At 52.0% G+C, this 25,800-nt stretch overlaps 1 protein-coding gene across 1 annotated transcript; it reads right to left on the bottom strand.

Annotated features, from left to right (window-relative positions):
- Positions 1–245: 245 nt before the first annotated feature.
- On the bottom strand, positions 246–23,903 carry TRIM25 (tripartite motif containing 25). The gene is made up of 10 exons (XM_036267840.1): positions 23,263–23,903; positions 18,709–18,804; positions 15,628–15,861; positions 12,354–12,525; positions 10,770–10,835; positions 7,599–7,625; positions 7,192–7,272; positions 7,018–7,116; positions 5,704–6,367; positions 246–2,848 (listed from the first exon to the last, which is right to left on the bottom strand). Exons 1-9 carry the CDS (start codon positions 23,854–23,856, stop codon positions 5,835–5,837), a joined length of 1,902 nt encoding a protein of 633 aa, XP_036123733.1. The 5' UTR covers positions 23,857–23,903; the 3' UTR covers positions 246–2,848; positions 5,704–5,834.
- Between the last annotated feature and the right edge of the window lie 1,897 nt (positions 23,904–25,800).

Raw genomic sequence — 25,800 nt, 5'->3', positions numbered from 1 at the left:
AGCCCGGCCGGCGTGGCTCAGTGGTTGAGCGCTGACCCATGCACCAAGAGGTCGCTGGTTCGATTCCTGGTCGGGGCACATGCCCAGGCTGTGGGCCCGATCCCCAGCGGGGGGCATGCAGGAGGCGGCCAGTCGATGTTCTCTCTCATCGATGTTTCTATCTCTCTCACCCTCTCACTTCCTCTCTCTCTAAAATCAATAAAGAGAAAACAAAACCAGAAACACAGACTGCACAGACTGGGTGGTTAAACAACAAACATTTATTCCTCACAGTTCTGAGGCTGGAAGTCCAAGATCCAGGGGCTGGCGGACTCAGTCTCGGAAGGAGCTGTCTTCTTGTGCCCTCACAGGGCAGAGGGCCAGGGGGCTCGTGGGGTCTCTTATAAGGGCTGTACCCTCATGACCTAATCACCTCCAATACCATCACACTGAGGGGTAGGTTTCAACATATGAATTTTGGGGCTACACAAACATCCATTCTGTAGCACATGACCTCCTTCAGGTTCGGGGATGCACTAGAAATCAGAGCTCAGAGAAGCGCTCCACTTATGATTACTGTTTTCCTATAAAGATGCAAACCGAGAGCAGCCAGATGAAGAGACAGAGCGCAGCGTCAGAGGGACCCCATGCGGACCTTCTGCGCCCCTCCCTGTGGCATCGGCGTGCGCCGCCTCCTGGCTCATCGCTGTGTTCCGCAGAGCTTGTGTCCGGAGGCTGTTTTCAGGGATTCCTGCCAAAGGCATAACTGATTGAGTTCCTCTCCAGCCCCTCTTGCGACACAGAGGCCACGCTGGCTCCAGTCCAAACTCTCTGATCTCACGGTTGCTCTTTCTGATAACCAGCCCCCACCCTGGGTCACCTCACCTCCTGGCACAGACTCCGGTCTGACCACGGGGCTAGTGAAGAACAGTCATGACTTCTCCAGGGGAAAGGCCGAGGACTTGGAACCTCCCTTTGGAAACCCGGGGCGAGGGCCAGTCAGACTCTGTATTACAATAGTCCCCTTTTATTGTGGTTTCATTTTCCACCGTTTCAGTGTCTCCTGGTCAGTGGTCGTCCAGAAACAGTAAATGAAAAATTCCAGAAAGAACCAATTCATACATTTTCAACTGCGCGCAGTTCTGAGTAGCGTGGGGAAATCTGTCCCGCTCCATCTACCTGAGTAAGCGAACGTCCCCTGGCCCGGCACCCCCGCCCATCAGGTACTCAGAAGCCTCAGTTACAGGAGAGCGACCCCAGTCACGTGACTTTATTACAGTATATTGTTATAACTGTTCTACTTCATTATTAGTTGTCATTGTTAATCTCCTACTGTACCTAATTTTATAAACTAAATTTTATCATAAGTATGTACATAGAGGAAAAAAACACGGTATCCATACAGTTCAGTACAATCCTTGATTATAAGCCTTCACTGGGGGTCTTGGAACAGATGCCCCATGGAGAAGGGGGATGACCTGACATAACAAACTCAAACCCACAACTCCTACCCCTCTGCAAACAAGGATAAAACCCACCCAGCAGGGCCCATCCTTGACCTCAGCTGTGTTTGGTTTCATTTTTAAATCGTTTTATTTTGAAAATTTTCAAAACATGCATCAGTAGGAAGAATATTTTAAGGAACGGTCATATCCATCACTGTGTCACTGATGACCTGCTTGTGGCTCACTCTTTCATTCCTACCCTGACTCCTTCTCCGTACACCCATGCTCGGATCATCCTGAAGCAAAGCCCAGACGGACATCCTACCGGGCTGAGAATTCTTTATCGAGAACTCTCGTCCAAGGCCAGCTTCTAATGGGCTACCCATCTGCTGAAATCTCAACCCCCGGGAGCAGCTGGGTGGGGCCTGGGCAGCCAGAGGCCCCTGGGCACCTCATTCTCTCACCCCAGCACGGCAGGTAAGTAACATCGTCTGTACACCCCGAGATGCGAGAAAGAACACCAAACACTGTTCTACTACATTCCAAGCTTCTAAGGTGAGTCAGCCAGCTTTAGTCCTCCTATTTCTCACAGGTTTCTAAAGATCCATGTCTACAGCCCTGATTATCTCCTAAAGAATCAACTCTAAAATAAATAGGCTCAAGAAACAATAGCTCAGATACTTCTAATTAATTAAAATCAATGGAGGGCAGCATAAGGTAAGAGATAACATCGCAGTTGTAGATCACAAGTCCATTTCTGAGTCATGAAAGAGAAACCAGCCAACCAGTCTTCAATAGTACAAAAACTTCACCCTGACCTTTGCTACCATGCCAGTGACTGAGACAGTCCCTGATACCCAGGTCTGCGATGATATTTTTGTTGGTTTCTGGGAATTTCTGACACTTCCCCAGGGTACCAGGGGGCAGGCAAGAGGCATCTCCTCAATGATAGGTTGGCAAGAACGGTAAGCAAAGTCATCCATATCTCCCCATTTGACTTATTCTGCAAAGTGAGGAGTCGGATGAATGCAAAGTTTCCTCCAACCCTAGGGCTCCAGGGTTAGGCAGCAGCCCTACAAGGCAAGGGAATGTAAGGTTCGAGAGAGCAAGGGTGTGCGCCTCCGTTTACATCTCCAACGCACCTTGCACAGAGCTGGGGTTACCTACTTGCCTCTCTTCTGAACAGAGGGGCTCATGCTCCCCTCTCCTGAGCTGCTGATTGCCAGGGAAGCACCCTCTTGTTGCCCCCTTTTCTGCAGAGAAGAGCCGCAGTAGGACCCTGGGGCTCATCTTTGGCATTCTCCTCGAAGCCCAGCTCTTTCCCAAGGATGACTTGGCTTCAGACAAGGCTACTTTTTCAGGTCAATGAAGATGCTTTGGGCCATCTCCAAAAGCAGAGAAGAATCACCAAAGAACTTTTCTTCCTGGTAGCAAGGGAAGAAAACATTTAATAAACACATGTCAACCACTGCAGGGAGGTCTTCCCTACGAAGATGACCTCTCTCCCAGGGAAGTGGAAGTCCTTGCTGGGAGTTGACACCAATCAACGCATCTGGGACACCGAGTCTCTGAGCCTGACTAGTGTCCTGGAATTCCAGCACTAGGAATCCAGAGATGCCTCAAAGTTCTCAAATATCCCCAAGTCCCCAGCAGTGACCGTTTTCATACCACAAAGAGCTCCTCTCTTGGGCAAACCCAGAGCAGGACTTATTTCACACGAGAGGTGAAATTTCTTCCACTTACATCCTGCCATCAGGATACAGAGAGCTCGGGAATTCCGGCCATCCATTTGCCGCCGCCCCTTCGTGGACCGGGGTTATTTTCACTGCCCAGAACACTGCAGGGAAAACAGTCCCTTGTGCTCGAGTCCTGTAGCTTGTCCGCTCGCCGATCCCTAATGTCTTCCTGGGCCCTAGTCTGGTCAATTCCATCTGGAATTGGCTCAAACAAAGAAGACAGCAAAAGGGGCGAGGGCCAGTGACAGGCCTCTGACTCATGCAAGAGCCTGCGGTGGTCAGCCGCCTGTGGCTGGGCTCTTTCCCGTGGGACCTACTAGGTGCTTTTGGCTGTAGGTGACCTAGTATGGTCCCTGAGGCTGCCTCACCCAACCTGTCGTGTGATCGCAGGCTTCAGATGTGGGGCTTAGCCATCCTCTCAACTTTCTGGCCACACTGGCGTCTACTCCAACCAGTCCAGTATCCCACAATCCTGGGGAGAGGCAGCTATCACTGAGTTACCAATAAGAAGGCAAGATACTCTAACAAGAGCAAAGCCACCACCCTACTGGCAACTAGGTCAGGATTCCTTGCTCCATGGAATGCCTCGCCCCAAAGCCAGGGCTGCGGAAAGAAGGCATCCAGCAAGGTTTGTGGCTGCAGCCAGGAGATGCCTTTCATACTACTTGGGAACAGGAGAGGTTTCCTTTCACAGGGGACCTGGATCACCTAGACCCTGCATCAGAAATCCGACATAGGCTGATTCAGATCATGGTCTGAAGTCTGAAGGAAACGTTGGATACCCGGCCGGTGTGGCTCAGTGGCTGAGCATCGACCCATGCACTAAGAGGCCACCAGTCTGATTCCTGGTTAAGGCACATGCCCAATTTGTGGGCCAAATCCCCAGTAGGGGGCATGCAGGAGGCAGCCAATCGATGTTCTCTCATCAATGTTTCTCTCTCTCTCCCCCTCTCCCTTCCTCTTTCTCTAAAATCAATAAAGAAAAAAAGAAAGGAAAAAAGAAAACATTGGATTAAACATTTAAACAATATCAATAGGGCCCTGGCTGGTGTGGCTCCAGAGAGTCAGCAGGCACACCAAAGGGTCATGGGTTCGATTCACGGTTAAGGGCACATCCCTGAGTTGCAGGTTTGATTCCCAGCCTGGTCAGGAGTGCATGCTGGAGGCAACCAATGAATGTGTCTCTCTCACATCAATGTTTCACTCTCTCTCTCCCCACACCTCACTCTCTGTAAAAAATCAATGGAAAAAATATCCTCAAGTGAGGATTAACAACAAAATATCTCAATGGGGTGATGAGGACAGAAAGATGAGGCTATTTTCCAGTGGAGGATGAGGACCCAATTTTTTGGAAAACTCTGGTCTGGGTGGAGACCTGCCTTGGATGGCTTCCCTCAAGCACAGAAAATAACCAGGAATCTGAGTATTCATCCTGAGTCCTCACAGGTGGATACTGGTGGGGAGGGAGGGTGAATAATACTGAAATTGAACAACTTGGAATTTTTTTTCCATCTATAGCAGCGGTTTTAACAGGTGTGCTGCAAGAATTTTTAAAACATGCAATACCTGCCCTGGCCAGTGTGGCGCAGTGGTTGGGCATCATCCCATGCACCAAGAGGTACCAGGTCCATTCTCAGTTGGGGCACATGCCTGGGTTGTGGGCTAGATCCCCAGTAGGGGGCGTGCAGGAGGCAATCAATCAATGTTTCACTCTCTCAAATCAATAAAAACATATTTTTAATTAAACAAAAAACAAGCAATATTTGACTATTTAGCCAGGGGCACTGACCTCTTTTCCCTTAGACTGTCAAATTAAAAAATGACAACAGCCAACACAACAATAACCGTTTGGTATGAATGAATCAAAATTATACTTTTTTTTTTATCAGATCAGCAAAAAATATATTTTTTGGTGTGCTGTAGAATTTCAGCAATTAGTTCTTGTGTGCCATGAGATGAAAAAAAACATTTTTTTAAATTTTTTTTATCCTCACCCGAGGGCATTTTTTCCATTTTTTTGTTCAGATAGAGAGGGAGAGAGAGAGAGAGAAACATCGACGTGAAAGGCACACATCGAGTGGCTGCCACCCACACGACCCAACCAGGGCCAGGTACAAACCGCAACCTAGGTACGTGCCCTTAGCGGGAACTGAACCCGGGTCTCTCTGAACTGCAGGCCGACGTTCTAACCGCTGAGCCAAACCGGCCAGGGCGAGAGGAAAAATTGTGAAAGTCGCTGCTCTCTAGAGTTGAATAGCCCTCTAGAGAGTAATCCAAACCCCGCGATCTGAAGGGAGCACGGACACCCGCCGAGGGGCCTGGGAAGGCACCTGCAATATCTAGCAATGTTCTCCAAGAGGAAAGGGGCAGTAATGACGTTACCCACAGAGCCCTGCCAGGCACCCGGCAGCCTGGGTCTCTAGCAGAACAAGGGGAGGGGGCTATCCTGCCTCCATGGGCAAAAGGAGGCAGAAACGCTTCCTTGCCTAAAACACCTTTCCCTGGCCAAATCCCTCCCCTATCCCATCTCCCCGCCCTCTCACCTTCCATCACCCCCACCCCGCCGTCCTGTCAGCCCCGGGACTCTCGGGGAAGCTCTCTGAGAGCCCCCCTTCAGCATTTTCCCTGGAGTCCAGGCACTCCGCAGGCAGTCGGCCACAGTGGCCGTGGCTGACTACTTGGTGGAGCAGATGGAGATGGTGGCACCTGCAGAGAACACCCAGAAGGCCGGGTACAGAGCTTCGGTAAAGTCCTCCTTGTACTTATACATCACGTGGACCTTCTCGGCAGTAACCGCAAAGAAAATAACGAAGCCGTGGTCACAGTTGAGAAGCACACCAACCCGTGTGGCCTTCGTCGGGGGCAGGGTTTTCTCCACATTGTTGTGCCAGCAGGAGATCTTGGTGTTGAACCACTCCACACACCAGGAGGCGCTGTTGCGGCCCAGCCGGCTCTCGGGGCCCTGCCGCGCCATGCTGCCATAGCAGATGCCCATCCCACAAAAGTTGTTCTTCTGCAGCTCCACCTCCCAGTAGTGGATCCCTTTCTTGTAGCAGTGCAAGCCCAGCACCTGAGAACAGTATGTGAACCTCTGGGGATGCGGCCGGTAGTTCTGGTGTGTGTCAGCCACAGAGGCTACAGTGTAGTTTTCCGACAGGGCCACCTTGCTGTAGGCAGTGTTGTAGTCCAGGATGACCTTCACAGCATCTAAAAAAGCATTAGCCCAAGTAATCAATTATAAGGAGTCCAAGGAGCTCACTTTAAAACCTTTCCTCAACTGGTAGCATTATTCATTTGTTTTATCCATCCCCCTCTCCATCCATCTACCCATCTATCCATTTATTTACCCATGCATCCATCCATCTATCCATCCATCCATTCATCAGTCCATCTTCCTTCCATCCATCCATCTGTCCATCCATCCATGCATCCCTCCACATAGCCACCCATCCAGCCATGCATCCATCTATCCATCGATTCATCCATCCATCCATCAGTTCATCCTTCCTTCCATCCATACACCTATCTATTCATCCATCTATAACTGAGGTCTCACTGAGAACCCAAAGTTCCAGAGAGAGCAAGAGGGGTCAGACTGAGTCCTGGCCGAGGACCTGGCCTTGGGGAAGCACACGGAAAAGGAGAGGGTAGAGATTCAAGTGAGATGACGACGAGAATGCGGGAGCCCCTTCTGGAGCGCCTCTCTTCTCTGTAACGCAGGAGAGGTGGGGTGGGACGGGGCAGACGAGCAGGGAAAGGCTTGGGACAGCAGGGAGTCCGAAGGAAAACCAGAGCGAGAGCCGGCAGTGGGGCCGGTGGTGTCTTGGCAACAGCCGCTGCCTGCAGGTGCTACTCACACTCTAGGAGCTCTGGTCTGGACTTGGCCAAGAAGTTCTCCAGCACCTTGGCCTTGAGAGACGCCGAGTTCGGCTTCGTGGTGGTGGCTTTGGCTGCAGCTGGGTGAGCAAACAGCCATCTTCAGAACAAACTCAGAGTGGACACCCCGCTGCCCCTTGCCCACAATAACTCACCCTCTGAGAGAGCTTGTTCTAAATCCGATAACTTTTCCAGTTCCTCAGAGGCGGAGAACTTGTTGGATGAGACAGCAGTGGCTAGGGACGAAGAAGGAACATGTGTTGGAGACACAACACAGAGTGACCTCTACTCCTTTCCAAGCTGATTTTCAAGAGTTATTTCTACAGACACACACCTGGACAGCCAGGGCAACACAGGTGAGTCCAGACAGGGCTACGCTCATCTGATTCGTTTACACCTGTCCTCCCCTCCAACCTCAGGCCTGCCGGCTACTACAGAATGCAGCCCGAGAGCTGAGGCCCCATCGCCGAACCCCGATGGGGCAGCGCGGCCCTCACGCCAGCACTTAGTTCTGTGCTCAGGAAGTCACAAGAAACAATCAGGAAAGGGATGTCTAACTTACCAGGTTTCTTGGATTTCTTTTCTTCTTCTGAAAAAAAAAAAAAAATCCACAATTAAAACATTGCAAAGCACAACACAATGACACTTTCAACACAATGACATACTAACATTTACTGGCATGAATGTGACCCATACCAATAAAAATAGGATGCTTTGCCCGGCCGATGTGGTTCAGAGGTTGAGGGTCGACCCACGCACCAAGAGGTCGCCAGTTCGATTCCCAGTCAGGGCACATGCCCAGATTGTGGGCCAGATCCCCAATGGGGGGCATGCAGGAGGCGGCCAATCAATGTTCTCTCATCGACGTTTCTATCTCTCCCTCTCCCTTCCTCTCTCTCTAAAATCAATAAAGAAAAAAATTTTTTAAATCTCTTTTTATGTAAAAAAGTACAGTATATAAACATATACACCATATATCTGTGATATTAAAATTTCATCAGTGCGCTCTGGCTGGTTTGGCTCAATGGTTGGAGCGTCAGCCTGCGGACCAGAGAGTCCCGGGTTCGGTTCTTGCTAGGGGCACATCCCAAAATAATAATAATAATAATAATAATAAAATTTCATCGGTGGGAGCAATTAGGAAAAACATTTCCTACCGGGCTGGGTGAGGGGAGAGCAGGGCAATCATGAAGAGGTGGGGAAGCGCCGGGACGGCTCAAGGCCACCTCTGAGAAGGGTTAGCCTCTGCTCCTCTGGGACCTTGCCCTCTCCCCCAGGGGGTTCCGCCCAAGTGTCAGAACGGTGTCAGTACATATTTACCAAGACAAGCCAGCTTTGGGAATCCTGCTGTTGCAGGCAGCTCGAGTGTCTAATCCTACTGTTCCAGGCAGCTCGAGTGTCTAATCCTACTGTTCCAGGCAGCTCGAGTGTCTAATCCTGCTGTTCAGGCAGCTCGAGTGTCTAATCCTGCTGTTCCAGGCAGCTCGAGTGTCTAATCCTACTGTTCCAGGCAGCTCGAGTGTCTAATCCTGCTGCTGCAGGCAGCTCGAGTGTCTAATCCTGCTGCTCCAGGCAGCTCGAGTGTCTAATCCTGCTGTTCCAGGCAGCTCGAGTGTCTAATCCTGCTGCTCCAGGCAGCTCGAGTGTCTAATCCTGCTGTTCCAGGCAGCTCGAGTGTCTAATCCTACTGTTCCAGGCAGCTCGAGTGTCTAATCCTGCTGTTCAGGCAGCTCGAGTGTCTAATCCTACTGTTCCAGGCAGCTCGAGTGTCTAATCCTGCTGTTGCAGGCAGCTCGAGTGTCTAATCCTGCCGCTCCAGGCAGCTCGAGTGTCTAATCCTGCCGCTGCAGGCAGCTCGAGTGTCTAATCCTGCTGCTGCAGGCAGCTCGAGTGTCTAATCCTGCCGCTCCAGGCAGCTCGAGTGTCTACTCCTGCTGTTCCAGGCAGCTCGAGTGTCTAATCCTGCTGTTCCAGGCAGCTCGAGTGTCTACTCCTGCTGTTCCAGGCAGCTCGAGTGTCTAATCCTGCCGCTGCAGGCAGCTCGAGTGTCTACTCCTGCTGTTCCAGGCAGCTCGAGTGTCTAATCCTGCCGTTGCAGGCAGCTCGAGTGTCTAATCCTGCCGTTGCAGGCAGCTCGAGTGTCTAATCCTGCCGCTGCAGGCAGCTCGAGTGTCTAATCCTGCCGCTCCAGGCAGCTCGAGTGTCTAATCCTGCCGTTGCAGGCAGCTCGAGTGTCTAATCCTGCCGCTCCAGGCAGCTCGAGTGTCTACTCCTGCTGTTGCAGGCAGCTCGAGTGTCTAATCCTGCCGTTGCAGGCAGCTCGAGTGTCTAATCCTGCCGCTGCAGGCAGCTCGAGTGTCTAATCCTGCCGTTGCAGGCAGCTCGAGTGTCTAATCCTGCCGCTGCAGGCAGCTCGAGTGTCTAATCCTGCTGTTCCAGGCAGCTCGAGTGTCTAATCCTGCTGCTCCAGGCAGCTAGAGTGTCTAATCCTGCCGCTGCAGGCAGCTCGAGTGTCTAATCCTGCTGTTCCAGGCAGCTCGAGTGTCTAATCCTGCCGCTGCAGGCAGCTCGAGTGTCTAATCCTGCTGTTCCAGGCAGCTCGAGTGTCTAATCCTGCTGTTCCAGGCAGCTCGAGTGTCTAATCCTGCTGCTGCAGGCAGCTCGAGTGTCTAATCCTACTGTTCCAGGCAGCTCGAGTGTCTAATCCTACTGTTCCAGGCAGCTCGAGTGTCTAATCCTGCCGTTGCAGGCAGCTCGAGTGTCTAATCCTACTGTTCCAGGCAGCTCGAGTGTCTAATCCTGCCGCTCCAGGCAGCTCGAGTGTCTAATCCTACTGTTCCAGGCAGCTCGAGTGTCTAATCCTGCCGCTCCAGGCAGCTCGAGTGTCTAATCCTACTGTTCCAGGCAGCTCGAGTGTCTACTCCTGCTGTTGCAGGCAGCTCGAGTGTCTAATCCTACTGTTCCAGGCAGCTCGAGTGTCTAATCCTACTGTTCCAGGCAGCTCGAGTGTCTAATCCTGCCGCTGCAGGCAGCTCGAGTGTCTAATCCTGCCGTTGCAGGCAGCTCGAGTGTCTAATCCTGCCGCTCCAGGCAGCTCGAGTGTCTAATCCTGCTGTTCCAGGCAGCTCGAGTGTCTAATCCTGCCGCTCCAGGCAGCTCGAGTGTCTAATCCTGCCGCTGCAGGCAGCTCGAGTGTCTAATCCTGCTGCTCCAGGCAGCTCGAGTGTCTAATCCTGCTGTTCCAGGCAGCTCGAGTGTCTAATCCTGCTGCTCCAGGCAGCTCGAGTGTCTAATCCTGCTGTTCCAGGCAGCTCGAGTGTCTAATCCTGCTGCTCCAGGCAGCTCGAACGTCTAATCCTGCTGTTCCAGGCAGCTCGAGTGTCTAATCCTGCTGCTGCAGGCAGCTCGAGTGTCTAATCCTGCTGCTCCAGGCAGCTCGAGTGTCTAATCCTGCTGTTCCAGGCAGCTCGAGTGTCTAATCCTGCTGTTCCAGGCAGCTCGAGTGTCTAATCCTGCTGTTCCAGGCAGCTCAAATACCTAACGCTCGTGGGCCAGATAGCACAGGTACCCAGCAGAGCTCCTGCCACAGTCCCTTCAACTTCCACTCAAGCCCTGCAGTGACTTGGGAGGGTCTGTGCCCATCTGGAGGAGCGGCGACACCTGCAAGATTCTCTGCTGGAGCCCCGGGTCAGCCACAGCCACGCTGCTTCCATAGGGACACGGGACTACTTACTCACGACCTTCTTCCCAGGGCGTGGGAGTTTCAGCGTGGGCGCCTTGACATACTCTGCAGAGTCCCCTGTGCCAAGGAAGAAGGTGTTCATTTATGTGCCTCCTCCAAACCACCCCAAGAGCCAGCTTTGCCACAGGCGGGCAGGCAGTGGGTTTACGAAGATAGCCATGTGCACGTCCCACCCACTCTCGCCATCCCCTCCTTTACTGACTAGAACCGACTCATGGGAGGACCAGTTTGGGGGTTCCCTCTTTTCTCTGGCCTACAACATAGCTGGGGCCGAGTCTTTTCCCGCCAGTACCCAGCTCTGACTTCCACCTTCTCTGCGCTTTCTTCCAGCGCACCACAGGGATGCGGCTCCTGCTCGTGGTGAGAGATGCCTGGGAGCTCCTCCCCTCCGCGTTTCCTCTCACCCCTCCCTGTCCCACCGACCAGAGAGCACTGAGGTCACAGGGTGGCAAGTTCATCAACAGCTTTACCCTCCTCCACGGGGCCCTCCTCCACTTTGCCTTCTGCAAAGATCTGGCTTGCCACGCTGAAACTCAAGCCCACCCCCTGGGTTCCACAGCAGAGACTCACTGAGCCCGGCTCTGGGCCAGGCGCTGGGGAGAGAGGTGGATGGAAACCAGACCCAGCCCCGCCCTCCCAGAGATCATGATCCGGAAGGGAGAAGCCGGGAATGGCAAGAGCCAGATGCCAGAGGGCAAAGGGCCGCGCGATGACGAGGATCCTGGGACCTGGTCCGAGGAATGGGAGTGGTGCTGGGAAGGCTGCTGAGACTGTGCTGCTTTGACTGATCTTCGAAGAGTAGGGGGTGTTAACTGGTGAGGACGGTGGATTCTGAGGCTTCCAGGCAGTGGAAAGAGCATGTACAAAGGCCCAGTGGCAGGAGGCTTAGCATAGTTGAAGAACTGAACACAGAGAGATGCGCTGGAGGAGGGGACACTTCAGGGCTGGAGAAACAGGGCCTGACCAGGCAGGGGCTTGTAGGCCAGGGTCAAGGGTCCAGTCTGTAATCTAAAAGCAACGGAAACCCCCTGAAGAGGGTGAGGGGAAAGGCCCCCGGACATCAGATCTGCCTCCTGGAAAGCTCTCGCTGGGCACGGCAGGATGAGCGCAGAGGGACCGTGCAGGACGCTGCCGCAGCCCATGGCAACGGAGGTCAGGCGGTGGTGGCCGGAATGGGAGCAGTGGACTGAGTCAGGAGATATGTGGATACGGGGGGAAGGAAAAGGGGGCGTCTAGGAGGAATTCCAGGTTTCTCTGACCCTCAAACTAGCCATTCCTCCACCAAATACACTGACAACCCAGAGTCCATTCAAAACCCATCTGAGTCAGCCTCAAGATCACAGACCAAAAGGGGCTGCCCAGCAACTCCCATCATAACATCAAGCTCCCAAAATGTTTTAGGATGAAGCAGACTCCCCAGTACCTCCTAATGGAGGGTAGATGTGCCAGGACCCCTGCAACTAAGTCCCAATGCTTGCGATCAAGACCCTCTCTTGCAGCCCAAAATGCTGAGGGGACCCATCCAGCTTCAGGGGTCCCAGTGGGGCATGGTGAGGGTGGGCTGCTGCCGGTCACCTGGGTCAGCGGGCTCCTCGGGCTTCTTCTCCTGGGACTGCCTGAGGCACCGCTTCAGCTCGTGTTTGAGGTCCGCAGCGCCCTGGCAGACGCCCTTTACCAGCTCGTGGTTCAGCTCCACCTTGGGGACGTAGACTGGCTTCGTTGAGACCGCTTGCAGTTTTGCCGCTTTCTGGAACAAGCCAGGGGGTCAGTGCAGAGGCTCCAGGACGTAAGGGCCTGGCTCGGGCCTTATGAACCCCGGAGGAGTTTCCCTGTGCCCGCAGGTGGGAAGTCCAACCAGCCTTCGCAAATTACAGGCCAGAGGCCACTGGGGATTCAAGGGTCACTTTTCAGACAGCGATCTGGAAATGGAAGGACCCTCAGAGGTTGCCCCCCTGACAGATGGGGAAACTGAAGTCTAGAAATGACAAGTGACCAGGTCTCCTGACCCCATAGATAATGCTCTCCCCACTCCCCCGGCTGTGGCTGAAGTACAGGAGGCACAGGACCAGCCCTGAACACATGTCCTAGACACAGACGGGGAAGTCTCAAGGCTGAGGACTCAGCCAGGGCACACTGAGGAAAAGGAAGGGCCTGGCCCGGGCTGGTGTGGCTCAGTTGGTTGGAGCATCGTCCCGAGCACTGAAAGGTTGTGGGTTCAATCCCCAGTAAGGGTGTGTACAACACACAACTAATCAATGTTTCTCTCTTACATCGATGTTTTTCTCTCTCTCAGTCCGTCTCTCTAAAATCAATTTTTTAAATTCAGCAATATTAATTTTTTTAAAGGGTCTTATGGAATGTCCCAAACTTTGAGACAAAAATCAGGGCACACAGTACCAAGAGGCCCAGACGTGGACTCAGAGCCTTCTCGGAGAGCTCAAGGCAGCTACTCCAACAAGCTGGGATGCGCAGGTGAGAAGGAAATTACTGCCATCCAGCCTAGGAGGGACCGGTCACTCCTGCACCCTCCCAGGGACCTGAACAAGGAATCTGGGCCTTTGAGGGGTCACAGCACGTCACCCAGTCAATGGGCGCACCAGACACCCAGTGCGTGCCAGGCACTCTGCCAGGCGCTGGACATGCCAGGAAGTAGGGTTGGTAGTAAAGGAAGGGCCACACCCGAAAGGAGCTGACAGCCTAAACAGGCATGGAAACAAACACATCGAGAACAACGTCGTCAAGAGCGTTAGCAGAGGTGGCAGAATGTGCTCTGGATTCCCGGTGATGGTGAAATAAAGGGGTCAAGGAGCGTGGAAGAAACTAGAGTTGTCCTGGCAAGAAGAGGATTCAGCAGGCAGAGAAGGTCAGCATGGCATTCCCATCCAGTGCCCGGTGTGTCTGGAGAAGGTGAGTGTCCTGCTGCGATCAGAGCAAGAAGCATGGACTGGGGTGGTGGCAAGACATGAGGCTGCTGGCAAAGGCAGGGCCTGGTCCTCAAGGGCCTGTGGGCCACGAAGTCAGAAAGGGTGGCTGGGCTCTGCTTTAGAAAGACGTTTCTAGGGCCATGTGGAGGGATGGGGGAAAGAGAGCAGAGGTGTATGCCGCAGGCCAATTCTAAGATGGATCCCAAGACTCCCACCCCCTCCCCAGGGTACACACCCTACATGGTCCCCTCCCTTGAGAACCAGTAGGATGGTGAACATGAGAGGATGTCACTCCAGTGATTAGATTACATTAGATGGCAAAATTGAATACATTTTTCAGACGTAATTAAGATCCCAAATCCGTTGAGTTTTTGTTTTTGTTAATCCCCACCCAAGGACATTTTTTCCATTGATTTTTAGAGAGTGGAAGGGAGGGAAAGAGACACACACATTGATCAGTTGCTTCCCACACCCCAACCAGGGCTGAGGATCGAACCTGCAACCCAGGTATGTGCCCCTGACCAGGAATCAAACTACAACCCTTTGGTCCATAGGCCAATGCTCCGACCACTGAACCAAATTGGCCAGGAGTGATGGTTTTTTTTAATATGTTTTTTCTGATTTTTTAGAGAGGAAGGGAGCGATAGAAACATCAATGTGAGAGAGAAACATCAATCGGCTGCCTCCTGTACACCCATACTGGGGATTGAGCCTGAAACCCAGGTATGTGCCCTGACCAGGAATGGAACCAGTGACCTTTCGGTGCACAGGACGACACTCAATCCACTAAGCCACGTTGGGTGGGCTAGGGCCCAAATCTTGATTTTGGGTTCATCAAAAAGATGAGTCTCGCCCCGGCCAGTTTGTCTCAGCAGTTAGAGCGTCAGCCCGCAGACCAAATTGTCATGGGTTCTATTCCAGTCAAGGGCACATACCTCGGTTGCGGTTCGTCCCCGACCCTGGTAGAGGTTGTACGGGAGGTAACCAGTCGATGTGTCTCTCTCACATTGATATTTCTCCCTCTCTCTTTCTCTATCTCTCTCCCTCCTGCTTTATCTGAAGATAAATGGGGCAAAAAATATCCTAGGGTGAGGATTAAAAAAAAAAATGAGTCTCCTGGGTGGGCCAGACTTAATCAGGTAAAAGCCTGAAAAGAGGGACCGGGTCTCCCTGGAGAGAGAAATTCCCCTGCTGATTCCAAAGAAGTAAGCTGCCAAGTTGGAAGAGGACCAGGTGGCAAGGAACTGTGGCAGCCTCTAGGAACTGTGAGTGCACAGCCAGCAAGAAAGCAGGGCCCTTGGTCCTGTACAGTAAGCAACCGGATTTTACCAACAACCAAGTAAGCCTGCTTGTTGGTAAACACAATCTGAGCTCCAAAAGGAATGTGGCCCTGCCAACACTCAGAGGACAGCCTGTAAGAGACCCTAAGAAGACAACCTCCAAAGCCATGCCCACACTGCTGAGCCACAGACAGTGTGAGATAGTAAATGTATGTTCTAAGCCACTATGTTTGTGGTAAGTTGTCACACAGCATAAAAAACTAATACAGTGCCCTGGCTGGTTTGGCTTAGTGGTTAGAGCATTGGCCCACAGACCAGAGAGTCCCAGGTTCGGTTCCCACTAAGGGCACGTACCTCGGTTGCAGTTTGTCCCCGGCCCCTGTTGGGGTTGTGTGGGTGGCAACCAGTCGGTGTGTCCCTCTCACATTAATGTTGCTCTCTCTTTCTTCCTCCTGCTCTGTCTGAAGATGAATGCAAAAATGTCCTAGGGTGAGGATATAAAAAAACAAAACTAATACAGCATGTGTCTCAGGGATGCTTTCAGTGACCTCTCAGATTCCACTCCCTGAGGTCCCACTGCCCCCACAATCAACATCGCCACTCTAGGCAAGAAGACTGTTCAACAATGTCCTCATCGAGACCCACCTCCAGAAACTCAAACTCGCCCCCCTGAGTCAGGGCAACTTCAATCTCCTCCTTCATGGTCTGGATCTCACTCTTCTTCTTGAGGAGGATCTGGTAAATAGTGTCGAACTTGCTGCTGACCCTTTTCTCCTCTTCCTTTATCTTGCGTGTGGAGCTGGCTTCCGAGGCGTCGATGAGAGCCTTCATTTCCAAGTATTCTTGTCTAAGCTGTTCCAGCTTCCTTTGTGCAGCCTCCTAAGAAGCCAAGACAAAAGAGCATCAATCAGACTGGCACAAAGCTACGCCCATGGGACCAAGAGCTGGAGAGATGTCGAACACGAAGGGGCAGGGCTGCGCTGGGGGCCATTTGACAATGTCTAGCGGATCTGAAGGCAACCCAACAACTCAACTCAAGGAATACACTCTAGAAAAATCCACGGACACCTGCCCCAGAGACGCACACAAGAACATTCACAAGCAGCACTGTTTGAATTAGCAAAACCCTGGAGGCAGGAGACTGAATGTCCAGTCTGAATATTCATAGGGTGGAATATCAAACAATAGTAAAAATTAATGAACTGGGGCAATGCACGGATAAACTCCATGAGGGAAAAACAACTTGTAGAAGAAGACACACAGCATGGGTGCTCTTTATGTAAAGCTTAGAAACAAACAGGATGGTCGTACTGATTGCCAAAGGGATGCACACATGCGTGATGGCGGTATAAAGAAACCCATGGAAACAGATGAATAAAGGCAGGACCATGGTCACCTCTGGAAGAGAGAAGGGGATATAAAAGGGAGGGGGGCAGAGTGAGGGCTTCAATTGCACTGGTGATATTTTTCTTTCTTAAGCTGGGAAGTAGCTCATGGGTAATTTTTTTTCCTAAAGAGAGGATATGAAGCTGCTCTAGAAAATTTCTAGAGACGACCAGCCTCGGGAACTGCACTGGACTCGCTGCACATGGCGACAGAGCGCGCGGAACGAGGCTCGGCCACATTCAGATGTGCTGTGAGTGCAAAACGCACTTTGGCTTCCACACAGTCCAAAAAAAAAACTGTGAAATAGCTCAGTAATCCATTCCATGGGTTCTATGTTGAAATAATCATTTTGGGGTGTTCTGAGTCAAATAAAATGTATTATTAAAATTCATGTCATATGTTGTGCAGATTAATTTAAAGTTGCAAATAAGGCTCACGGTGTATTTCTATTGCACAGCACTGCTCTAGCTCAAAATCAATACGACAGACAAAAATATATACATGGGCCCAGCCAGTATGGCTCAGTGGTTGAGCGTCAACCTGTGCACCAAGAGGTCGCTGGTTCGATTCCCAGTCAGGGTACATGCCCTGGTTGTGGGCCCCATCCCCAGTGAGGGGCATGCAGGAGGCAGCCAACAGATGTTCTCTCTCATCGATGTTTCTATCCCTCTCTCCCTCTCCCTTCCTCTCTCTTTAAAATCAATAAAGGAAAAAAAAAAAAAAAGAAATATATACATGAGGGGCAGTACACAGGAAGACTGAAATTCAGCTATTTCTGTACCCAACTACTTATCCTGCCTTCGCCAGTGTGACTACCAATGGCCCCAGTGTTCATTCTCAGTAAGAAAGCACCCCTGGAGTCTCAGATGGACACATGTCTGCACAGCCACAGACTACACTTCCCAGCCTCCCTGTGGTTAGGCTTGGTCATGTGACTCAGCTGCTCCTAAGGCAGCATGAGCAGAAGTCATATGGGCCACTCTTCTTCCTTATTGCCCTTCTCGCAGGCTAGAACAGAGATGGAACAGTGACTCAGTTTCAACTAAACAGATGTGGAAAACGCCCTAAGGAGCTGTGAGGCAATATGAAGGAAAGACTGCAAGTCCCTGAATAATCACGTGGAGCAGAGACTCTAAGGCTCACAGATCTGCCGACAGGACCAACTTATCACAGGCTCCTATGCAACCGTGCTGGTGTTCTTACCCAGATCTCGTCTCATTAAGCCACAGCTGCCACAAGATGCTGCAGCTCCAGAACAGGGTATTTAACAATCAAATCCTCTTTCGACATAAATGCAACGCAACCTTATAAAAATTGTGGAAACTAGGGACAAAAAACCATCCCTAATGCTACCACTCTAATTCTTGCACTACTACCCTCTTCCTATACTTCCTACTTAAAAAAATTCTTTACAGATGTAATTAAGGTAGGACTCTTGAGGTGAGGTCATCCTGGATTAGCCAGGTATGTCCTAAGTCCAATGACAAATGTCCTTGTTAGAGAAAGAGAGAAGCCCTGGCCGGTTTGGCTCAGCGGTTGGAGCGTCGGCCTGCGGTCCGGAGAGACCCGGGTTCAGTTCCCACTAAGGGCACGCACTTCAGTTGCAGTTTGTCCCCGGCCCTGGTTGGTCGTGCGGGTGGCAGCCACTCGATGTGTCCCTTTCACATCGATGTTTCTCTCTCTCTCTCCCCCTCCCACTCTATCTGTACAAAAAATGGAAAAATGTCCTCACCTGAGGACTAAAAAGAAAGAGAGAAGCCACCAAGGGAGGAAGAGGCCATGTGAAGACAGAGGCAGAGATTGGAATGATGCAGCCACAAGCCTAGGAGTGCCTGAGCCACCAAAAGCTGGAAGAGGCTGGGAGGATTCTTCCCTAGAGCCTTCGGAGGGTGTGTGGCCTGCTGACACATGGATTAGGAACGTCCAGCCTCCAGGACTGTGAGAGCACGTTTCTGTAGGTGTCAGCCAAGTTTGTTACCATGTGTTACGGTAGCTCTCAAAAACAAATGCACTTCCTTTTTACGAAGAGATCAACTCCAGTGGGTTTACCCTTTTGCTCCCCGTTTTTCTCCCACTTGTATCATAATCACTATCTAATTTACTACCTTTCAACACTAATTTTTCATGACTTCCCCAAGGTTGGGCTTGTAGCTAGTCTTTGGTTTATGTCTATGAAGGCTTCCTCCTGGGCACATAGCTTCTCCCGTGTTTTACAAGGTTGACATTTAACTCTGACACTGTGAAGGAACCCACCATGACCTCGTGGAGGTCACACATGAGCCTGTCCTGCCTGGAGGGGAGGAGGCGCCAGGGCTGGTGGAGGAGAGGCCTGTCACTCACCCGCACATCCTGCTGCCTGGCTCTCACATCCTCCAGCGCTCTCGATGCACCGTTGATCTGACCGTACATGACTGTCAGTTTATGCTTCAGTTTGGCCTGCCGAGAAAACAAACCAGGTGAGAGAACACCTTCCCCCGGCCCCAGCAGCCCCCAACACCAGGGACCGCCACCTGAGTCTGTCCCACAGGTGTTTCCGCCACCCCAAGTCTTGCCTGCTTATAGCTTTTTAAAGCATTCTCACATTTACCACCTCTCTTCATCCTTTTAGGGAAACAGTACTGTAAAGAAGTTACGTATGCGGGATGTGGAGACAGAGAGACCAGGGTTCCAGTCCTAATTCCCAGCTGTCCGATTGTCTCTCCCCTCGGTCTCCTTTGCCAACCCAAGAGATACAACTGTCCCCACCTCCCAGGGCCAATAGGAGGAGTAACTGAAACAACCGAAGTCCTCAGCCCAGTGCCCGGATCTTAGTAAGGACAAAGTAAATGTCAGCCTGTACGATTATGAGCTTTTCCCCCTGCACTCATTTTACAGTTGATGAAGTCGAGACAAGGAGGGCTGCAAGGGGGCCAGGGTCACACAGAGACAGAACACACTGGACAGCTGCTTCAGTAACGGCAAATGAGGCCGTTCACAGCAACCCTCCCGCTGCAAGCAACCAGAAAAGCAGGCAGGGACGGATTACGGAGCCCAGATCCATCTGCCAATTCTGAAACACAGCTGGGAGAGCCTCTGTGGAGCCTCAGGGTGGCAGGGGCACAGAAATCCGAGGCCAAGGCTCATCTGGTAAGCCCCACAGGCAGGGACTGCCAAGGGCCACACCCTAAGGCTTAATAAACCAGCAGCAGGCCAGCCCACTGTCAACCCAGTCCCTGAAACTGAATTCCAGTGGTTCAGAACTGCCAGGCCCCTAGCCCCCTCCAGACACAAAGGTCAATTACACACGAAGAAAGATAATATCATCCAAGACCTCGTAGTATTTCTATAAATTTTCCTAATCAATACCTGAGCCCCTACTTCCGTGCTCAGGTGAAACACTGGGGCACAGAAATGAGAAAGAAGCTCTGGCCGGTTTGGCTCAGCGGTTAGAGCATTGGCCTGCGGTCCAGAGAGACCGGGGTTCAGTTCCCACTAAGGACATGTACTTCAGTTGCAGTTTGTCCCCAGCCCTGGTTGGGTTATGCGGGTGGCAGCCACTCTATGTGTCCCTTTCACATCAATGTCTCTCTCTCTCTCTCTCTCTTCTTCTTCTTCTCTCCCTCCCACTCTACCTGAACAAAAAATGGGAAAATGTCCTCGAGTGAGGATAAAAAAAAAAGAAAGAAATGGGAAAGAAATTAGCTACCACCGTCATAATAATAGCAGTTAGTGTTCATTATGTGCCTGCTACGAGCCAGGCATTGCTCTAGTGCTTTGCTTGTATTAACTTACTTAACGCTAAGAACAAACCCGTGAAGTTGGGGCCACCTGCCTCTACAGATGAGGGCACTGAAGCACTGAGTAATTAAGTGGTTTGACCTGGGTTATGTCGCTATTAACTGGTGATACAGTTACAGACATGCGTCCAAATTGAGCCCACTGGGAATTTCTAGAAAAAAAGAAACTTACTTCCCCTAATTAAATGGCTCAACATACTCTGACCCTCCCTTCCTCTTTCCTGCCTCTCCCATGCCACTAGAGGTATTTGGGGCTAAACCTGACCTTGAATCAGGATTTGAACAACCCAGTGGCAGTCACATGGAAGAGCAGAATCAGAGTCCTAGGCCACATTAACTGGACCCCGAAAGCCCAAGTCACTGATGATGTTTCAGACTCGACCTCAGTGACAATGTCCTTTGACCCGGCCTCTAAGAGTGGCCAAGACAAACTGGGCCAAAGACTGAAGGCCAGGACCAGGCAGGCCCCACCTAGCCGGAGAGTGGGTGGCTACCAACTGTTTTGCCTCGAAGAGCCATTCTTAGTAGTTAACTCCCAAACTCTGTATTTTGAAAGCATTTATCTACCTTTAATCAAACAGGCATAATAGTCCCCTGATGGTAGAAAGGGGCCCACACGGCTCCAGATAAAAGGAAAGTGGTCCAAGGACTTTAATAGCCACAACAATTCCCTAACCAAGGGTAGAGAACTTCTTGTTTGTTTGTTTGTTCAGAGAGAGTGGGAGGGAGAGAGAGAGAGAAACATCGACGTGAAAGGGACACAATGAGTGGTTGCCACCTGCACGACCCAACCAGGGCCGGGGACAAACTGCAACCAAGGTACATGCCTTTAGTGGGAACCGAACCCGGGTCTCTCTGGACTGCAGGCCGACGCTCTAACTGCTGAGCAGGTTACTGCTGAGCCAAACCGGCCAGGGCAAGAGTAGAGAACTTTTCCAAGTTTTGAAGATCCCTTCACAGACTACAGACTTGGGTCCTCCACGTGGGAGGTACCAGAGTCCTGAGTCTACCCCACACCAGTGATGGAGACAAGCCAGCTGTCCAAGGCCGGGCACTGGCCACCAGCAGTAAGCAGAACACCAGGGCTGCCAAAGGAGAGTGGCTCAAGGACTCAGCCAGGGCAGTGGGGAAAGGGGGGAGATGGTGGGGAGAAGGCCTGTTACAAGAATCAAAAGTGAAATGTGGCCCTGGCCGGTTTGCGTCAGCGGTTAGAGCGTCGGCCCACCGACCAAAGAGTCGTGGGTTCGATTCCTGTCAAGGGCACGTACCTCAGTTGCGGTTCGGTCCCGGCCCTGGTTGGGGTCGTGCGAGAGGCAACCAATTGATGTCTCTCTCTCATATCGATGTCTGTCTGTCTGTCTCTCTCTCTCCCCCTCCCACTCTATCTGAAGATAAATGGAAAAGTATCCCGGATGAGGATTAAAAACACAACAGTGAAATGTGTATGGCACACAAACAGGACGCAGACTCCAGCTCCAGGTCCTGGAGGCTGAGTGAGCGGTGGCTCAGAAACAGGCTAAGAAGGGCCCTCCTGCTCCTACTTGCCTTCTGCCTCCATGGATAATAACTTCTAGAAGGACCTTTTGGCAGGAGCCAGGCTGCCCCAGTCTTCTGGGGCAGGCCCAGGCACCCTCCCCAGGCAAATATCTGGGCAGCTCTGCCCAGCCAGCTCTCTTGTTCCCTGGGTGGAGTAACAGATGAGCATTCACTGTAAAACACTGTGTATAGGTTGCTTCATTTAATCCTCCCAATAACCTTCTGTGATAAGTATTATTATTATCCCCTTGTAGGATTCCCAACTAGGAAGCAGAGCCAGAATTCAAATACAGGTCTCAACGTCCAGCTCTGCAGATCAACCTGCCACTCCTCACACTGGGGCCTGCCTCCCAAGCGCTTCCCACACAGCTCCACCCTCCGCAGCCTCCCCACCACCCCTGCGGGCTGGCAGGGAGTGCTACTAACCCCATGTTACAGATGAGGCTCAGAGAACTGCAGTGACTTGCCCTGAACCACAGCTGATACGGAACAGGGCAGGGCTCCGAAGACCCAAGTGGCTGGGCCTCAGATGGTTGCACGTCAGAGGTCAACTCTCGGGCTATGCCTGAAAGTCTGGCTTCTGAGACTCCGGGAAGAAGTCCAGAGACACCCAGCTCAGATTGGGAGAAGGTGGCCAGGTGGGGGAGGGGCTGTGGCCAGAAAAATGCAAGGCCACCCAGGTCCTAGTGCCACTAAAAACCTCCCCCGGCCTCAGATCCGCTTTGACAACACAAAGACAGTCCTTGTTCTCCATGACAGTGCTGAGAATGACATCAGGGTACATTTTGGCGCTTGGACTGATATATAACAAATGGTTTGATTACACATTTTCATCCTCTGCCTTAAGTCTACAGGTGGAAGTTACAACCCCACACCACTGCAATCATCACAGACCCAGAAGGCCCCTTAGGAATCAACCTAGTCCCAACCTCCTCAGTTTACTGATAAGGACTTAGGCCCAGCGGCCAAATTCCGCTCATCACACAGCCAGGATGGAGGGTGCTATGGTGCCAGAGCGCTGGCTCTCCCTGCAGGTCATATCCAAGAATTCTTCGCCCTCACACAGCTCTCCCCCTCTAGGGGTCCTCCCTAGTCCCTGGAACTCTCCAGCTCTCCAAGACTCTAGCTCACATGACCTCAACCCTCCAGGAGCGTCCCAGCTCTGGACTCTGTCGACTTGGTTATGAGGCTGGTTCCCAGAGAGAAATGCAACGTGTGGAGTCAAATCGTCAGAGCCCAATGCCTGGTTGACCACTTACTGTGTTACTCAGGCTAAATTAACTCCTCTGGAAGTCCATCTCCTCAACTGAAAAATGAAAGTAATTACACCCACTTCCTGGGTGTTGTGAGGATTTAACGAGGGAACAGAGGGAACCTCCAGGGTTCATATTCGACGTTTGAAACCCTCTATTAACACCATCAGACAAGTACTAGGCTTAAGGCAAGCAACATCACCTGCTCCTTCTGCCCCATCTCAGGCTCTGCAAGGCTCATGCCTCCGCCCAGATGATCACAGGGGCGCCCTCTGCACAACCCAGCAGGCTCAGGCCGCCCCTCTGCGCCTTCCTCCGCCACCCCCTACCTCCAGGTCTGCGCTGGCCTGGCTCAGGGGCACAGGCGAGCAGGTCTTGTGCTCCACCAGGCAGACGTGACAGATGCACTCGCTGTGCTCGGGGCAGAAGAAGTCGCGTAGCCGGTTGTGCTGGGGGCACTTGCGGTGCAACAGGTCGTGGACGGGCGGCTGCAGCGAGTGGTCCCGGAAGGCGGGGCTGTCGAGGTGCGGCCGCAGGTGCTCCTCGCAGAAGGAGGCCATGCACACGAGGCACGTCTTGACGGCGGTCGCCTTCAGGCAGTGGTCGCAGGACACCTGGCCGGCGGGGCGGGGGTTGGCGGCGCGGGCGGGCGGCGTCCAGTCGTCGGGCGGCGTGGCGCGGGCCAGCTCGGCCTGCTGGAACTGCTCCACCACCGTGCACAGCACCGTGTTCTTGTGCAGCCGCGGCCGCTCCTGGAACTCGGCGCGGCACTGCGGACACTGGTACGGCGGGCCCTTGACGGTCCACGTCTCCCCCAGGCACGACCCGCAGAAGTTGTGGCCGCACGGGGTGGTGACCGGCACCTTGAAGAGCTCCAGGCAGATGGAGCAGGTCAGCTCTTCGGCCAGGGACATGTCCGCCATGGCGCTCCTCGGGGACCCACCGTCGTGCGCGGACTGGTCGTGCTACCCGATCGCCGAGGAAACGAAACTGAGCGGCGGGAGGGCGGTGCCCGCGGCCCCGGGAAGTCACGTGGGGCGGGGCGGGGCGGGGCCGGCGCTGGGCGTGACCGGGGAGCCGCGGTCCCGGGTCCGAGTCGGGACCGAGGGTGGCGGCGGGTCCCGGGTTATCCTCGCGGCCACTCGGGGCTCCCACGGCCACTCCGCGGATGGGAACCCGAGCGGCGGCGGGAGAACCGGGTCCAGCCCGGACCTAGTAGGTTCTGACTTGGAGGACTCACCTGGACCGCGAGTCCCCAGGGATCCGCCAGGGAGGCTCATCAGGACAGGACTTTAAAAAATAACCGTAGGAGCAGTTCAACGACTACCCCTTTTCCTTTATTATTATTATTTTGTTTTAATCCTTCCCTCCGTGTCCCTAATCCTGCGCTTTCCATTTCGGCTGGGTCCCCGAAGGTGGAGCCCAGAGCCACCTCCTCATGCTGAAACTGGGCACTTACTTTCCATCCCTCCCGATATAACAATTTTTTAAAAAAAATTTCCAGTTCTACTTGACTGGGGTTTGGTGGCGTCCTGGTTTAACAAAGGTTTTTCTCTCACACATATACTCACACAAAAATAGTGTTGGCACTTAAACGTTTTTTTCAAAATTGTTTATTTAGATGTAGTTCCATTCTTCTAGCTCTGTTTTCCCCCTCTGGCCAGGAAGTAGGAAACGTGAGTGCACAGGAGAGAAGAGTTGGACAGAGGAGATGGGGGACAAAAAGAAAGACAGTATTTAGAGAGAAGTTAGCTGGAGTTTGCACTGGGGACAGGGTGAGCTGAAAAAAATGAGGAAAAGGTCCGTGTCCTAGACTACTGCTAAAAGGAATAGCTGCCACTTACGGGGCACCTGCTGTGCGCTAGACAAGTCACCTATGTCAGCTCTTATCATTCTTATAATCTCTTCTAGCCTTTCTAAACCTTACAAGACAGAAGTCCTTATATCCATGTTCCAGAAGACGGTCACGTAGTTTATACAAAGTAAGACTGGGATGCTAGCTCAGGATTGCTCAACATTCTAATTCCTTATTGCCCTGTATCTATTCCTCCAGGCCTCACCGCCTCCTTTTCATATTTGCATTGTTGTGTTTTGCATGGGGAGGAGGACGACAGAAGATGAGGTGGGCAGGAAATTAAGATCTGTGCATAGTATTTCATTTAATTCTCACAACAAATTTATGGGTTAGGTATAATTATCTCATTATAGATGAGAAAACTGAGGCTTGAAGACACTTAATAATAACTTGCGTAAGACAATGGATATTGGCATCCAGGCTATTTGATTCCAGAGGGCAAGCATTTTCTACTATAAAATGCTGCCTCTCAAGGGGAGGGATGGAGCAGTTTCCTGGAAATAAACAGCATAAAATCCCCTATGACCTAGTTCTTGGGGTGAGGTGGCCTGGTGACTCATGCCAGAATGTTTGTGGAAAGAAGAAATTCCAGTTGTGGACAACTCTTGTCCAATAGTGCTTAGCCTGTCCTCCCAGATGGCCTGCCCAACCAGCCCCCACAATCATGTCTGGAAAGCAGCTTCCAATGCTTGAGATTCCTTTGTGATGTTCTTCTGAAAGGGCTTCATGAAGTCTTCAAAGTCCACCTCTAAGTGAACCCCTGCCTCTGCAGCTCTCTCTTCCTGATCAGCTCTGTGGTTGTGGCTTCAGGACTCCAGATCTTAAATAAATAACCACATGCAGAACAGCTGGAATTTAGCACTGATATTAAGTAGTTATTTGACAGTGTCCAGTCTGCAGCTCTCAATGGTTCTACTTAAAGGAGTTGAGTTGTTGATTGAAACTGCATCTATCATGGCTCCGGATTTAACTAAAAGCTCAACAATATCTTTTTTTTTTTAATCCTCACCTG

Source organism: Molossus molossus, unplaced genomic scaffold, assembly GCF_014108415.1.
Source record: "Molossus molossus isolate mMolMol1 unplaced genomic scaffold, mMolMol1.p scaffold_m16_p_19, whole genome shotgun sequence".
NCBI lineage: Eukaryota > Metazoa > Chordata > Mammalia > Chiroptera > Molossidae > Molossus > Molossus molossus.
Note: the sequence above shows the minus strand (reverse complement) of the source record. Positions and strands in the feature narration are given on the sequence as shown.

What these genes read in the sequence shown, in the direction of transcription:
- TRIM25 (XM_036267840.1), bottom strand. Translation starts at nt 23,856, where the DNA reads ATGGCGGACATGTCCCTGGCCGAAGAGCTGACCTGCTCCATCTGCCTG. An exon ending in CCAGGCAGCAGGATGTGCGG is followed by an intron (nt 15,862 to 18,708) that starts GTGAGTGACAGG and finishes TTGGCTTCTTAG; the next exon opens with GAGGCTGCACAAAGGAAGCT. An exon ending in AGAACAAGCTCTCTCAGAGG is followed by an intron (nt 7,117 to 7,191) that starts GTGAGTTATTGT and finishes TTGCTCACCCAG; the next exon opens with CTGCAGCCAAAGCCACCACC.